Source organism: Theropithecus gelada, chromosome 8, assembly GCF_003255815.1.
Source record: "Theropithecus gelada isolate Dixy chromosome 8, Tgel_1.0, whole genome shotgun sequence".
Classification (NCBI taxonomy): Eukaryota; Metazoa; Chordata; class Mammalia; order Primates; family Cercopithecidae; genus Theropithecus; species Theropithecus gelada.
In genome coordinates this window covers 144,965,651-144,980,997 of record NC_037676.1, presented here as the reverse complement: position 1 = coordinate 144,980,997, position 15,347 = coordinate 144,965,651, and the positions used below count along the sequence as shown (strand labels likewise).

General features: G+C 57.4%; 2 protein-coding genes across 4 annotated transcripts; one reads left to right on the top strand and one right to left on the bottom strand.

Annotated features, from left to right (window-relative positions):
• Positions 1-846: 846 nt before the first annotated feature.
• SLURP1 (secreted LY6/PLAUR domain containing 1) lies at positions 847-2,283 on the top strand. Its single transcript, XM_025395003.1, has 3 exons — positions 847-924; positions 1,324-1,443; positions 1,968-2,283. The coding sequence occupies exons 1-3, from the start codon at positions 867-869 to the stop codon at positions 2,099-2,101; spliced, it is 312 nt and encodes a 103-aa protein (XP_025250788.1). The 5' UTR covers positions 847-866; the 3' UTR covers positions 2,102-2,283.
• A 4,230-nt stretch (positions 2,284-6,513) lies between these two features.
• On the bottom strand, positions 6,514-15,313 carry THEM6 (thioesterase superfamily member 6). 3 transcript variants are annotated; one of them, XR_003120791.1, is made up of 3 exons: positions 14,502-15,313; positions 7,767-8,110; positions 6,519-6,589 (listed from the first exon to the last, which is right to left on the bottom strand). XR_003120791.1 is itself a non-coding variant. In XM_025393956.1 (2 exons), the coding sequence occupies exons 1-2, from the start codon at positions 15,012-15,014 to the stop codon at positions 7,997-7,999; spliced, it is 627 nt and encodes a 208-aa protein (XP_025249741.1). In that variant the 5' UTR covers positions 15,015-15,313; the 3' UTR covers positions 6,514-7,996. The 3 variants fall into 3 exon arrangements, 2 of the variants coding, with proteins under 2 accessions (XP_025249741.1, XP_025249742.1); XM_025393956.1 differs by having other exon boundaries at positions 6,514-8,110; XM_025393957.1 differs by having other exon boundaries at positions 6,514-8,110; positions 14,661-15,313.
• Between the last annotated feature and the right edge of the window lie 34 nt (positions 15,314-15,347).

Sequence of the window (15,347 nt, the reverse complement as noted above, 5' to 3'; positions counted from 1 at the left end):
GGGCCTCACAGCATGGGGAAGATGTGGGATATCAGATGGCAGACCAGGTAATGTGGTCACTGAGCGGCATGGCATAGGCAGGCATGGATATGGAACAGGGTGTGGTGGGGGGCATGCAGTAAAGAGCAGATAACACAGTCAGGCCAGGAGGCTGGAGGATGAGCAGAATCCTATTGTCAGGAACCTAAAACCAAGAAACTTAGGCTTGGTCTAAAGGTCATTAGTGGGAAGGGGCTGGCAGTGATGAGGGGCCACTCCTGGGCCCAACCTTGTCAGCCTGAGAGCAGTCTAGCTGCCCCACGCTACCATCACCTGACACCTGCTTCCTACCTCTGGCCTCTACTTTGCAGGTGTGTATCAGGTGTACACAGACCAGGTAGACGTCTGTGGAGAGGGCTGCAGGCCAGGCTGCAGGGAGGGGGTGCCAGGCAGGGCTAGAGCAACAAGGGCAGAGACCACACTGACCCGGGTCTTAAGGGTCCCCCAGGTTGGGGCTGGGTGGCCTATGTGAACCCCAGAGGCACAGCCAGGACATGGGGGCTCATCCGAGGGGCAGTCTGAGCTCAGTGGGAAAGGCCTTCTCTGTCAGAGCTGTCCCAGGACCACTGGACATGGCTGGGGAAGAGTGAGTTCCCCAGTGTTGGAGGTGTGCAAGCAGAGGGCAGGGTCATCATCCTCAGAGCTCCCAGATCCAGCTCCCTGCCTGCCTGCCATGTTCCTGCCAGCTGCCTCCCCACTGGGCCCTGTACCGCCTTCCTGACTCATATGGCCAGTTCTGCCACCGCCCAGAAGCCGGTGCCCAAGGGGCTGGGTATAAATCCTTGATGTGAGGCTGGCTGTCTCTCGTTGCTCCTGACCACGAAGCAATGGCCTCTCGCTGGGCTGTGCAGCTGCTGCTCGTGGCAGCCTGGAGCATGGGCTGCGGTGAGTAGGCCGCAGGCTGGTGGGGACCCTGCCTCTGAGCTTATCTGCCCACCTCCTAGGGGGATGGGGCTGTTAGGGGTGCTTTGGAGCCGAGAGCCTCCTTAGGCCCCCATGAGGCTCACACTCCTCATTCTCAGTGACCCTCCTGGGTCCCAGAGCCCAGGAGGGACAGGGGTCATGGCTCCATTCTGCAGGAAGGAAGATGGAGACTTGGTGGAGGGATGCAGCATTCAAGTCTGTGGCTCAGCTCAGTTAGAGAAAGCTGCCAGAGAGGCCCCCTTGAAGGGCTCCCCAGGGCCTTGAAAGATGTCAGCGAGACTCCTTCAGCCCCTGCCTCCTGGTTCCAGGATGAGGCCCCCGAGGCCAGGTGATGAGGTTCTGCCCCCATCCCTCACCTAGGTGAGGCCCTCAAGTGCTACACCTGCGAGCAGCCCATGGTCAGTGCTTCCTGCAAGACCATTACCCACTGCAAGCCGGAGGACACAGCCTGCATGACCACACTGGTGACGGTGGAGGCAGGTGAGTCCAGGCCCCACGGCAGTGCCGGGTGCACTGGAGTCAGGGCCACCTCCCCCAAGTGCCTCCCTCCTTTGCTGGTGCTCCTCTCAGCCCAAAAGGCAGCAGGTGGGATGGGCAGAACAGGCTGCCACACCTTGGCTGGGGTGCCTTCCACGAGGGTGGCACAGCCCCCTCAGAGATCCAGTCCTGGGGCACCAGGCGCTGGAGGTGGGTGGGGCTTAATGGTCGGGGTCCCCTGGGGGCCCAAACACCAGCTCTGACACAGACCCACTGGGTGGTGTTGCCACAGCCTCTGGGCTCGGGCTCCCATCTCAGGCAGGCACTTCAGAGGTCCGACAAGTCCTAATAATTCATGAACAGGTCACAGTCGGAGGAGGGCTGGGCCCCGGGCGGCTTCACAGATGTGGGCTATTGGGAACGGGGATCGCAGGGAGGGCGAGGTCAGCGGACGGCGGTTGGGAGCAGTGCAGCAGCAGGCAGACGCTGCAGGGGAGTGTGGGTTCTGACACTGGCCCACCCTGCAGAGTTCCCCTTCAACCAGAGCCCCGTGGTGACCCGCTCCTGCTCCCGCTCCTGTATGGCCACCGACCCCGACAGCATCGGGGCCGCCCACCTGATCTACTGCTGCTTCCGAGACCTCTGCAACTCGGAACTCTGAACCGAGGGCGGCAGGGTGGAAGGTGCTCTTCAGGCACCTCCTCTCTGACAGGGCCTGGCTCCACCTGCGGTCACCGCCTGCTGCCGGGGCACAGCTCACTCATGGGGTCTGAGGGGAGAGAACCACACCAGGGGCACCCTCTGCCTTCCATACCCCACACTTATAAAACATAAATAAGCCAAGAGTGGAGATGACTTTTGTCCTTCCTGGGCACTGACACCCTGCAGAGCTGGCCTTCAGGAGAGCCAGGCTGAATGACAGCACATTCTAGGCACCTGCTCCTCCCTATCACCCAGAGCCTCTGTGACCCATTTCACAGACAGGAAAAGAGAGACTTAGGGGGAGAAATGCCTCCTGGGCCCTTTCCTGATGCAAACTAGCCTGGCATCTCAGACCAAGACCTGTTCCCTAGCCCAGGGAACATCTCCTCCCGCTAAAATCTCCCCTGCACACCCTGGAGGCGTCACTCCCACCCTAGAGTGGAAAGGAAGCTCAGAGTTGGAATCCACTTTCCTCCCAGGGTGGATACATCTGGCTCTGCCTGCGCGGCCCAGGGGGTCTGCCTGGGTGTGTGCACCTGGGCCTGCTGGTACCACACAGCTCCACGGTTTCAGTCACCTCCTCTGACAACTGCCCGCTGTCCCCTTGGGACGGCTGAGGAGATTAGAGGAGGAGGAGCCCAGGGTCCTCAGGACCCAGGAGACCTGACTTTCAGGCTTGCTTCCCCCTCTGCCTGGCCCTGGCTGTCCCATCACAGTCACAGTGCTCTGTGCCACTGTCGCCACTGTCGGGAGGTGGGCAGAGCCAGCGGGGAGCATGGGCTGCTGTGGGCCTGAGCCACCCCCAGACATTGCCCCTCATCAGACCCCAGTCCCCTGGTGTCCCCTGGGCTGCACACCTTCTAAGCACTGCCCAGCTAGGTCTTGGGTTCTAAGGCCCCACACGTCAGCTGGGCCATGCCCGTGGGGTCGTGCGGGCACCTGTGGCTGCTGGGGTGGGAGCAGTATGCAGCAGGCAGTGGTCTGACCAGCTGGGCATACCCGAGGCGCATGCGGGAGTAACCAGGGCAGTGGCGGGGGTCGCCCAGGACCCCTGTGAGAGCTCACCTCTCTCTATGAAGGGCCCAGATGTCAGAACCTACCCCTACCTCTACACCCTCCCAGAAATACCAGGAATTAAATGCTCTCCCTGGGGAGCAGCCCCGACCAGAGAAAGCTGCCAGAGAGGCCCCCTTGAAAGGCTCCCCGGGGCCTCCCCGCTAGCCAGCACGGGGCCTGCGGTGTGGCTGCCCGTTAGGGCACGTCCCCTGGGTCATGGCCGGACCTCCAAGGGCCTCACCAGGGCCTGGATTGGAGCCAAGGGGCCAGGGCCTTGACCTCACCAGGTGGACCAAGCAAGAAGTCGCCGCATCTCTGGCGGCGTCCCCAGAGCGCAATGGGGTGAGGCCTCCAGGCTCTTTCGGAGCGCAGTGGGGAAGGCTCAGCAGGTGCCCCCATCCCTGGGAAGGCACCTGCGGGGGCCCCCCGGCGCTGACCCCGCGCAGCCAGCAGAGGGCGCGCGCCCGAGCCCCGGAACCCGCGCCGCGAAGGCCCCTCCCAGAGCTCTCTCCGCGAGCACGCAGCGACCCTGTGCACTCTGCCAGGAACCTGCACTGCGAGCGCGGCTGCGCCGCCTGGACCCCGGGGTCCCGCAGCACAGAGTTCAGAGACCGGCCTGGAGGACCGGTCATGGCTCCATTCTGCAGGAAGGGAAACTGCGGCTTGGGGGAGGAATGCAGCATTCAAGTCTGTGGCTCAACTCAGAGAAAGCTGCCAGCGAGGCCCCCTTGAAGGACTCTCCGGGGCCTTGAAAGATGTCAGCGAGACTCCCGCCCTGCATGTCGCCGCGACCCTCCCAGGAAATGCGTGGGGAGTCCACGGTCCAGCAGGGACCTCGGGAGGGCGCGCCCACGGGGTGGGGCTCGCGGGGACCAGGCGCTCACCACTGGGGCTCGCGGGGTCTAGGGAAGGGAGTGGGCGCCGCATCGTGACCGCCGCAGGACGTAAGGAAAGCTGGCGGGGAAGCAGCCAGCTCCAAGAGGTGGCGGTGGAGGGGAGGGAGAGGGGCGCCCAACCGGGCCGTTAGGCCCTACTGCGCGGCGGGGAAGCGGAGGCCCTTCTGAACCCCACTACCGCGGAGAGGTCAAAGGAGCCAGCGCTACTCTTCCGCAGCTTTGAGAAATCTCTAAGATAAAGGAGAGGGGTGTGCAGACCGTAGGGCGTCCCTCCCTGCCCTCAGGGGCAAGACCCTCCACCTCCCCAAGGGTGCCCTCAACTCGCAGGTGTCCAGAGGGGAAGTCATGCGGGAAGCGGCGGCCTGGGCCTGGGACGCATCAGCCCCTTTGGCCTGCCTCGTTGAGCCCTTGGGGGCCACACTGGGAATTACCTGCCTTAGTCTGTTTCCCTGTCCATGAGGTGGGCGATGGTCCTGCTGTCCCAGAATTCCGGACACCAGGCACAGCCGAACTCCACTCAGCAAGACCTCAGATGTGGGGATCTGTGTCCCTGGGCCCTGAGGGGACACAACAGTGGCCACTCAGCAGACTGAGCCTAGAGGCAGTGACTGGGTGCTGAGACTGAGGAGGTAACTGGCTCAGGGTAAGCTCCAGGGACACCCACCAAGGCAGTCGTGACTCCACCTGGCCATCAGAGGGCACAGCGCCCACTCCCCCAGGACGACCGGCCCGTGAGTCGTGACTGTCCACCTGGCCATCAGAGGGCACAGTGCCCACTCCCCCAGGATGAAGGGCCCGTGCACAGCCACCACCCCAGGACCTCTGGACACACTCCCATACCCTGTACCTGTCCCTTCTTCACTAGCATCCACCAAGGGCCTCCTGGGCCCAGCACCTGGACACTGTGCAGACACCTCCGGGGGTGGGGGCGGCTGGGGCAGAAATTCTGCAGCTGTTGGCCTTGGGGGAAGGGCGCAGGCTGAAGCAGTCGCTGCCCTCTAACTTCTCTGAGGTGGTGGGCCCACAGGAGCAGAGTGGGCTCTAGTGGCCCCACAGGACAAGGCACTGGTTCGCTTCCAATCCCAGCCGCCCATTCCCTGACCCAGGCCAGTCCTGCTGGCAGGAATCAGCACCACCACAGCCAACGAGGGCCCTCCTCCACCCTGTGGTCCGCCCATCCTCCAAAAACAAGACCAAGAGAGGGCCCTGCTGGCTCAAACCTTCCTCTGAGCCAGCCTACGACAGCCCAGGATGTTCAGCCTCCGCATGGAGAGAGAAGTCCCAGAGGCCTGCGGGTGCTGCCCATTCAACCACCTTGAAGCTCTCCCATTGCTTGTGCACACCCGTGCAAATGCACACACACACGAATGCATACAGGCACACACATGCATATGCACAGTGGATACACTCACCCCTAGTCCAGTCACTGAGCCCCACTCCCCATCCAGGCCAATGTGCCTTCCACCACCCGGGGACGGCTGCTGAGCCAGGGACCACAATGGCATCGTCACATAGTGTCCCCCTAAGTCCCCAGGCACCCCGTCCTGTGGCCCCTGCCCTGCTTAGGCAGCTGCTCATGACCACTGGCTGGACGGCATCCCCACAGCCTTGTCTGCAGCCCCACTGGGAAGCCTGTCTTGTAACACGCAGCTCAGACACCCATGGCAACCCCACGAGCCACCTCCCCCAAGGACCCCCAAGAAGGAACAGAGGCTTCTGGCCAACCGCCCTGGCTGCAGACCCCAGACTTGCCGTGCAAGTTTGCTTCCCCTCTCCAGCCCTACTGCCCCATCACTAAATGCTGGGTTCATAGCTGTTTCCAACTGCCCACTCCTTCCCTGGCCCTCAGAGCCTTCTGGACCCTCCCAGGAAGGTGGTCAGAGCATGGACGTGGCCACACCCCACCTCAGTCACCTTTATGTCCAGGAGGGTCCCACTCCCCCTCTACCGCTTTTGAAGGGCCCACAGAACAGCCCCTATGCTCTGCCTCCCATCCACCACCCACCAAAATCCATTGACCTCTGCCCCCAATGGCTGCCCGCACCCTGCCAGAGGCTCTGGGAAGCTGTAGGCCCAGACCCAGTCTGGGGCATGACCTCCAGGGTAATCCCTGAAGGAGGGAGACCAGCAACCTGGAGCCGGCATCTGTAGATGGGGCTGCAAGCCTCAAGAGCTGGGAACCAGGGGGGCCACAGCAGGAAGGGCTCCCCAGGGGGCTTTGAGCAGCACCTTCTTGGCCTCAGTCCTATGCCCCATGGGATGAGGACAAGTGCTGCCCTGCCAGCCTGATCCCTAAGTTAATGGGAGCCCAAGAAGCCTGGATACCCCCCATGCCAGAAAACCCATCCTGGGAATGGGCCCACCTCAGCCCGTCTGGATGGTGGTGGTGGTGGGAGCTCAGAAACAAGGACCTCCCCAGCACGCTTGCAATGAAAACCCTTTAATGTTGGGCTTTCTTTAAATAAAACAGAAAGATTGCAGCTTTCCAGTGGTGGCTATAAGTCAAGAGCAGCAGTGGGGGCAGGCGTGTCCTATCAGGGGCAGCGCTGTAGCTCCTGGCTCTGGTTCAAGGTGGGCTTCCTGGAGGCAGCGGCAAAGAGGCAGTTCTGGATGTGCAGGCACAGATGCAGGGGCACAGGCAGGTGGGCACAGGGCCCTGAGCTGACAAGAATGACCCCCGCACCCCACTAGATGGGGCACCCCCTCTCTGGGAGCTGAGAGCATCAGCTGGAGCCTCAGGCTGGGACCAGCCCCAACTTTGCCTCGGTGACTCTGGGCATTCCAGTCCTCAGTTTCCCCAGCTGTAAGGTGAGGTATTAGGCAGGAGGGGGTGGCCCCAGCCAGTGTCCTAGTAGCCTGGTGTCTCCATTAGGGAAGCCTGAGAAGCTGCCAGGAGAGGCTCTGCTAATGCAAGGCAGGGCCGGCCCAGCAGCTGACAAGGAACATGCTAAATACAGAAGGCACAGTTGTTAAGAAGATGCCTGCTGGCCGGGCCAGCGAGTGGTACAGAGGCCTGTGGTACTACAGGCCCAGAGAGGGCAGGGATCAGCCCCAGTCACAGAGCATGGCCCTGGTGGGCACTCAGGGCTGGGAGTGGGCAAGGGCACCCCTGCAGAGTCCCACGCCTGCTCTGTTCCCTCTGACAAGGGAACCCACAGCAGGAAGCCTGATGCCTCTCCAGGAGCCCCTGTGCCACCCAGTCACCTAGTCTGGCCCCTCTCAGCCACAAGGCTACCCTCCCATCCAGCCTGACTGGAGGAGGAGGAGGCGGTAAGGCCGACTGCAGCGGGGAGCCCGGGTGCCCTGTCCTCTGTCAGCAAATGCCTCCCTTCCATCTGCCTCCAGCCCCAGCCTCTGACCACCCAGGCTCTGCCCCAGGCCTCCATCCACCTCAGCGGAAGCCAGAGGAGGCTGCCTGGCAGATGCTGCTGTGACCCTTCAGGAGCGCCCACTGCACCTGAATCAGGCCCAGGCCCTGGAGAGGCCAGGCCTGTACCCAGGATGCTCTGGCCTGGCCCTGCCTCAGCCCTTGCAGTGGTCAGAGCCAGGATCTAGACTCAGGAGGCACCTGTGGGTCCCTCTGCTCCAGGCAGTGTCCTCCCCTACCTAGGCCCACACGAGTGGCCTCATTGTAGGGCGAGACAGGACTCCCCTTTGCTCATCCATCCTCACCTTGAGGGCAGAGCTGGGTGAGGATGCCGATGCCACCCCCTCCCTCTGCCTAGCGTGGAGCCCAGCACAGAGGGCTATCAATAACTGGGGGGCCCAGTGGGTGAAGGGGGGTGGACCAGCTGCTCAGGAGGCCACTCCAGCTGGAAGACAGTGCAGCCCAGCCTGCCCATCTTCAGGCAGCCCCCAGGCCCAGGATGGTGGCCGGAGCAGGCAGGGTGTGAAGGTGGTGGTCACTGGTCCTTGGTGACATCACTGAGCCCACTCTCCATGCGGAGCAGCTGGCTGCTGGCCTCGTTGTAGGAGATCCAGTGCTGCAGGTCAGCGGGCAGCTCAGGGGGCTCCACCTGCAGTGGACAGAAAGGGGACACCCACCAAGCTGCGGCCTTCTCACCTCTGGGCCACTGCCCACACTGCTCCCCAGCCCATGACCTTCCAGGAGCCCCCGCCCCGCGGCCTGCCATGCTTTCCCCAGGCCCTGCATACGTGTGCGACCCCTGCATACCCACCTTGACATGGCCCCGCTTGTGCCAGGCCCATCTCCCCTAGGGGCCATCCCCAGAACCCAGACAGAAGCCCATGAAGTTGGCAGGTTGGGAAAGGCAGACGAGAAATCCAGGGGCCTCAGGGTGACAGGGGATGTCAGGCCTCTGAGCCCAAGCCAAGCCATCGCATCCCCTGTGACTTGTACATATAAGCCCAGATGGCCTGAAGAAACTGAAGAATCACAAAAGAAGTGCAAATGCCCCGCCTCGCCTTAACTGATGACATTCCACCACAAAAGAAGTGAAAATGGCCAGTCCTTGCCTTAAGTGATGACATTATCTTGTGAAATTCCTTTTCCTGGCTCATCCTGGCTCAAAAAGCTCCCCCACTGAGCACCTTGTGACCCCCACTCCTAGAACAACCCCCCTTTGACTATAATTTTCCTTTAGCTACCCAAATCCTATAAAACGGCCCCACCCTTATCTCCCTTCGCTGACTCAGCCCGCCTGCACCCAGGTGATTAAAAAGCTTTATTGCTCACACAAAGCCTGTTTGGGGGTCTCTTCACACATGACAGAGGGCCAGGATGGGAGCCCTCCTCTGGGAAGGTACCACACAGGGCTCACTGAGTCCTCTTCTTTCTCCAGGGCACCCGGAGGACGGCACTTCATCCCCCAGGGCAGCCTGGCCTGACCACTCTACTATCAACCCTCTCCACACACACAGCCACCATGTGGCAATGGCAGCCAGGCTCCAGGCCACTCCTGAGGGGTCCACAGCCTTGCAGATGGGCATTGGGAGCGCCCAGAATGAGGGGACAGGCCAGGCACAGGCCCACCCCCACTTCAGGGAAGAGCAGCACACACATGTGCTCAGAGCTAGAGCCCAGACCTTCCCTGCAGATAGGCCAGGACCCCCATGGCAAGTCCCAGCAGAGCTGGGCCTGGACTCTTCCCTGGACGACTCCCCTCCCTACCTAACTAGTTTCAACCATGTGACCGACGCTCGCTCCAGCCCAGCTCTGCCCCTTTGGCCACATCACTGCAGGCCAGCCTCCCAACCTGCGAGGCCCCACCGTGGCTCAGCCTGCCCAAACTGTACCCGCAGGCGTTCCACGTCACCCACAGGGTCTCTGCTGTTCTGGGTCCCAGCCTTCACCTCCCACAGGGACCTCACCAACCAGCCCCTGCCTGATTTTATCACGCCCTCTTTCCCAGAAAAGCAAGCTGGGTTCCCCATTTCCTCGGCCTCTGCGCCCGGCTCTCAGCCTTGGTGGCCTTCCCCTCTGGACTCCAGATGCATGAAAGACATACAGAGCCCAGCACCTGGGGGCAAAGAGAGATCTAGGCCCTTTAGGGGGTTCCCAACTGTAAACCAAAAATAACATCCGAAGGTACCCCCAACCATCTGAATGAAGTTCTTCCAATAGGCCAGGGCCCTCCACATTTAACCTGAAAGACCAGCCGAGGCCGTAAAGAGGGTGTGAGACAGGCCTCATTATGCCCTCCAGCATTAACAACATACACCTTAAGTCTGACAAGAAACTTTCACAATCTAATCCCTCTGAAGCCTGCAGCCTGGAGGCTTCATCTGCATAATAAAATCTAGGTCTCCACAACCCCTTATCTTAATCCAGACATGCCTTTCTACTGATAATAGCTGTTCAACCAACTGCCAATCAGAAAACTTTTAAATCTACCTATGACCTGGAAGCCCCCCTTCCAGATGGCATCAATGTGAACCCTTCATATAGTGATTGATGTACTGTGCCTCCTGGAAATGTATAAAAGCAAGCTGTACCCCAACCCCCTTGGGCATGTGTCCACCTGTCGTCAGGACAGGTGTGTCCTTATCCTTGGCAAAATAAACTTTCTAAATTGACTGAGACCTATCTTGGATACTTTTTGGTTCACATGACTCAACAGAAACAGAAGACCAGGGAGCTGTGCCCTGTGGCCTGCTGTGCAGCTTTGTGCAGTGCCATCGCTCCTCTGAGCCTCAGTTTCCCCACCCCTGACATGACCTCTCAGTGTCAGAGGCATTGGAACCAGTGACTCCATTTTGAGTGAGGGTTGGGAAATGAGGCTGGGGCCTGCTGGGCTGCATCCTCAGAAAGTGAGCTATTCCGAGCCTCTAGATGTTCACAGTTGTAAAAAGTAAAGTAGAGGTTCCTCTTCAAGGACTTTCCTCCTGATGTAATTAGGAACAAATAGTAACTTCTCTTAAAAGCAAAACTTATTCAAAGACCTGTGCTAACATTCTTAAATATCTGCTAGCCGTGATAAAGAAATCAATGTACTTTATGTTCTTAGCTCCCACAATTTAGCCTAAATATTTGCCCTGCCATGCTTATACCGGTCCAAGCAAGCATTAGGTCATAGCCTGTTCCTCTTCCTTATTTGAAGGTGTTTTTACCTTTCTCAGCATTCCACAAATTACTTCCTTCCTTTGTTCTCCTATGCCTTTGCCTCTTTTACAAAGTTCTAAGTTGCTAGCTAATCAGGACAAATACAGAATATGAGGTCCCATTCCAGCCAATGGAAACCCGGACACAGCAGTAGGGTGGACGCGTCAGGTTATAAATGACCCTGTTTCCTTTGTTCAGTGTACTCTTGTGGCAAAGCTGCTGGCGACTGTACCCTTTCTGCAGGAAGTAAAAATGGCCTTGCTGAGTAAATTAATGTTCAAGTGCTATTTCTGTACGGCACCGGGGAACAAGCATTTCAAACGATTTGGCAGCAATCTGTACGGGAAACGGGATGATGACGAGAGAGAGAGAGAGAGAGAGAGAGAGAGAGAAAGAGAGAGAGAGAAATTAAAATGTAGAGGGAAAGAATAAGTAAGAGAGAAACTGGAAGAGACAGAACTCAAAGGAAGACACAGAGGGTGAAACTAGGAAAAATAAATAGTGTAAAAGGAAGGCATAAAGTTAAGACATGCTAAAGACTGTGAAAGTCTTAAGAAAAGCTATAAAAGGGAATTTATGCAAGAAATAGTGTATATTTTAAAAGTAATTAGGCCTCCTGAATGTAAAATTATTTTTTAAAAAAAGTTTATATACAAGGTATGTAAGAAAAATAAAATATACTTTTAATAACAGGACTATAAAGACGTATAAGAATATGGATTTCTACCTACATTAAAAGGTTAAAAATATATTTTGTTTTAAAGGTTTAAGCAAGTTTTAAAGTGTTAACTGTAAAGGAAATTCCGTATGTAAACATATTGGCTAAAGTTAAAGGAGTATCATGCAGTTTTTCTGTGAACTGGTCATTAAAAGCACAATAGGTTTTTCTTAAAGCACTAACCCGCTCTTTAACAAAAATTATAAAAGCTTAAAAAGAGTCTATAGAAATCTTACCTTTAATCAGACATTAAAATTGAATAAATAATGTCTACAAGATTTTATTAAGTTTAACATTAATAGCACATTAATATAAAGGTAAGATTTAACTTATCTGGTATAAAATCACACAAAAAGCACTGTCAAATATAAAATGGTGTTTAGCTTTCTTAAGGCCCAAAGGCGGCCGGATAAGTCACAAGAAACCTCATGTCCAAGGCCACAGTGCACAGGGGCAGTGAAGGCCCCAAGAAGGCCAAGACCTTAAGAGGAAGCAGGGCCGCAGCGTCCCCTGGGCTGCGTCCCCTGGGCTGCGCTGAGCAGGAATGGAGTGGGGCTTCAAGCCCCGGATATGCAGCAAAAGTTATATACTTAATTTATCTTCCACTTTCCCTTCCCTCGGAACTCAAAGTCTTTTAGCACAGCTACCGCCCCTAGAATTTCCAGTACACCAGCACCAGCCTGAAAATCACGTCCTCATCAAAAGACAGAAAGAAAACACTTGAGCCAGCCTGGGAAAAACGCTATTTTATGCTGTTAACCACTGAGACAGGCATCCGCAGAGCCAAGAAAAAATGGTCCCACCATTTTTCTTGAAAGATGTTTCAAGAAAACATCTTTCTCTCAGAATCATGGGTTACTGTACTAGGATCAAGCCCTACTAAGTTAAAGAAAGCTTAATTTTCACATACCTTCTATATTGCTTCCTTTCCTTATTCTGTTACTAGTTCCTTTGTTATTACTGTAACTAACTCACCTCAGACCACTGCCTTTAATGCTTGCTCTGTCATACCTTGCGGAAATGTAAAAGATCAACAGCAGCTAGCCTTTTCACAGACACTTATGTCCCAGCCCTCTGACAGTTACCCTAGCACTCATTGTTGCAATGACCTGCAGCCAAGATGCCGATTTTCTGCTGCTACCACCTGGCAACCTTATAGTAAATGGGACCACACCCTTTACACTACTCAGGAACAAAGCTGGACTTCCATAAGAAAGGTCTGTGCAGTTCTAAAATCCCTCATGTATTTCACTGAAAGGACTACCCCTTCTAACTGTCAGCCTTATCAATGTAACCCTGTCCTTCTCTCTATCACCACCTCCACCTTAACTAACTCTAGGCCTGCCCTTAGTCACTTCTGTGGTATGGGGACTGACATAATGGAAAAGATCCCCTAGGTATTTTTAAATACGCATTATTGCCTCATCTCTCCCTTCTTCAGTAACCTCAGTTCTAGATCTCACACTAGTTGCTTCTACATCTAATAATAAAACTAGGGTGTCTATTGTAAAAATAAGAGATCTAAGACAGATCTTAGCCATCAAAACAGAGTATCAAGATGCAAATGCCTGGCTGAAATGCATTAAATATTCCGTTCGCACTTTAAATAAAAGCGATTGTTATGCATCGGGTTATATAAATAACCCTGTCTCCTTTGTTCAGTGTACTCTCATGGCAAAGCTGCTGGCCAGTGTACCCTTTCTGCAGGAAGTAAAAGTGGCCTTGCTGAGTAAATTAAATTTATGTTCAAGTGCTATTTCTTTACGACACCGGGGAACAGGCATTTCAAACACAGTTAAGGCAACAAATTAATAATGTTTACTAAACAGACCCAGACTTGGAAGTGTCCAGATACCCCCGATATCTGGAGAACAAAGGCATTCCTAATTTTGAAACCCCGTCTCTACTATACAAAAAAGTAGCCGAGCGAGGTGGCAGGCGCCTGTAGTCCCAGCTAGTGGGGAGGCTGAGGCAGGAGAATGGCGGGAACCGGGGAGGTGGAGCTTGCAGTGAGCCGAGATCGCGCCACTGCACTCCAGCCTGGGCGACAGAGCGAGACTCCATCTCAAAAAAAAAAAAAAATTGTAATTAAGAAAATTAATCCTTTATCACAAACCCTTGTAGCAGAACACATCTCCTCATGTACACAAGCATTGCACCTAGGGTGGACGCGGCCCTCCTGCTACAGGAACGCCCTACTCAGTCTTTGCAGCAGCTATTCTTTCACCACTTTACTTTCTTAATAAACTTGCTTTCACTTTGCACTGCAGACTCGCCCTGAATTTCTTCTTACACAAGATCCAAGAACCCTCTCTTGAGGTCCGGATCTGAATCGCTTTCCTGTCACATTAGGACTGACTGAGACATTGACCCTCCTCTGCTCGGGAGGCACCTGTCCGAGACGGAGACGGCAGTGCCCTAAGGGCACACCAGGGGTGGGTAAGCCCTGGCTTCCTGCATGGGCTCTCTAGGCAACTTTTCAGGCATCTGCTCTGGCCATATCGGCCACCAGTCCCCAGGCCCCAGTTGTCACGCTGCTGGGGAGGTTCCGCCCTGCTGGAAGGAGCGAGTCCTGGGGAGACGCATGGCCCTCGTCTCTCCAACTGCAGAAAGGCCAAAAGGCTTCCAGCTCCTCGGCTCGGTACTTCAACCCCAAACCCAGGTGACCAGGACCCAGGCCTTCAGCTCTAAGCTGTGCGAAAGGGGGGTTCAGGTCCTTGGGAACTCCTAGGAACCTCTTCTAACTGATCCCCCCTACAGCCTATATTCAGGACCAAGAACCAGAGAGAGGGGTCAGCACTCTAGCCACAGAACAGAACCCCAGGCGAGAGGGGAGGAGTGAACATGAAACCGTGAGGCGCCAGGTTAAGAAATGGCAGGAGGGAAGCACGCTAAGCCAAACTATGGAGTTGATTCGGGGACCCTAGGAACCCCCATGAACAAAGGCATCAGTGAGGAATGCCCGGTAGAGAGGGACGGGCCGGAGCGGCAAGAGGCAGGACTCCAGCAGTACCCGAAAGAGGTGCAGGCAGCTGGCCTTCCCTAGCGGAGGTGGCCGGAGACTAGGAGAAGCCCCTGGAGGTCCCGCAAAGGCCGTGCTCCGGGGCCAGGGGCGGGGGCCGCTCACCCTGCGCTGGCACAGGTGCTGCACGACACGCTCGGGTGAAGTGCCCAGCAGGTGCTGCCGGAAGCGCAGCAGCGCGCACACGAAGCCGTCCCGCAGGCTGACAAAGCGCGCCTCCAGGTAGAACGCGCGGTCGTCCCAGCCCAGCAGGCGGGTGCGCACCTCGAAGGGCTCCAGCAGGCGCAGCGAGCGGCGGTGGCGCGCACACGAGGCCGCCAGCACTGAGTGCGCCCGCAACTCCCTCAGCGCCCCGAGCACCCCGCAGCGGGTCAGGTGCGCGGTGCGCGCAAAGTCGGCCTCGCGCAGGTAGCGCGCGTTGTTCATGTGCAGCAGCAGGTCCAAGTCCGAGGGCAGCACGCGGCCCGGGAAGCACTGCTCGGCTAGCAGGTCACGGACGCGCGGCTGCAGCAGGCGCGCGCGCAACACGGCGCACGGGAAGCGCACCAGGTACCAGCCGTCCAGCAGCGCAAAGACGGCAAGCCCCAGGGCCAGCAACGCCACCAGCAGCCCCAGCATCGCGGCGGCAGGCGCGGGGTGCTGCGAAGCCGGTGGCGCTGGTGCCGGTGTCCGCGGCGCTGCGGACGGTGCCCGCCAGGCCTCTTGGGAACTCACGAGCGCAGCGCGGCCGGAGCGAACCACAGCGCGAGGCCGGCCGGGGGGGAGGTGCCCGGAGCCCCGCCCACGGTTGCGTGATCCCCTCAGCGCCCTAGGTGGTCAGTCCCGCCGCCCAGGCCTGCGCCACTTTCGTGTTCCCCGGGGCGGGGCGGGCGGCGCGCTGAGCGCCACAGCGGGACCTGGCGGCCATGAGCGTCGCTGCAGGCGCGAGGGTGTCCGCGCGCCCCGGCGTCT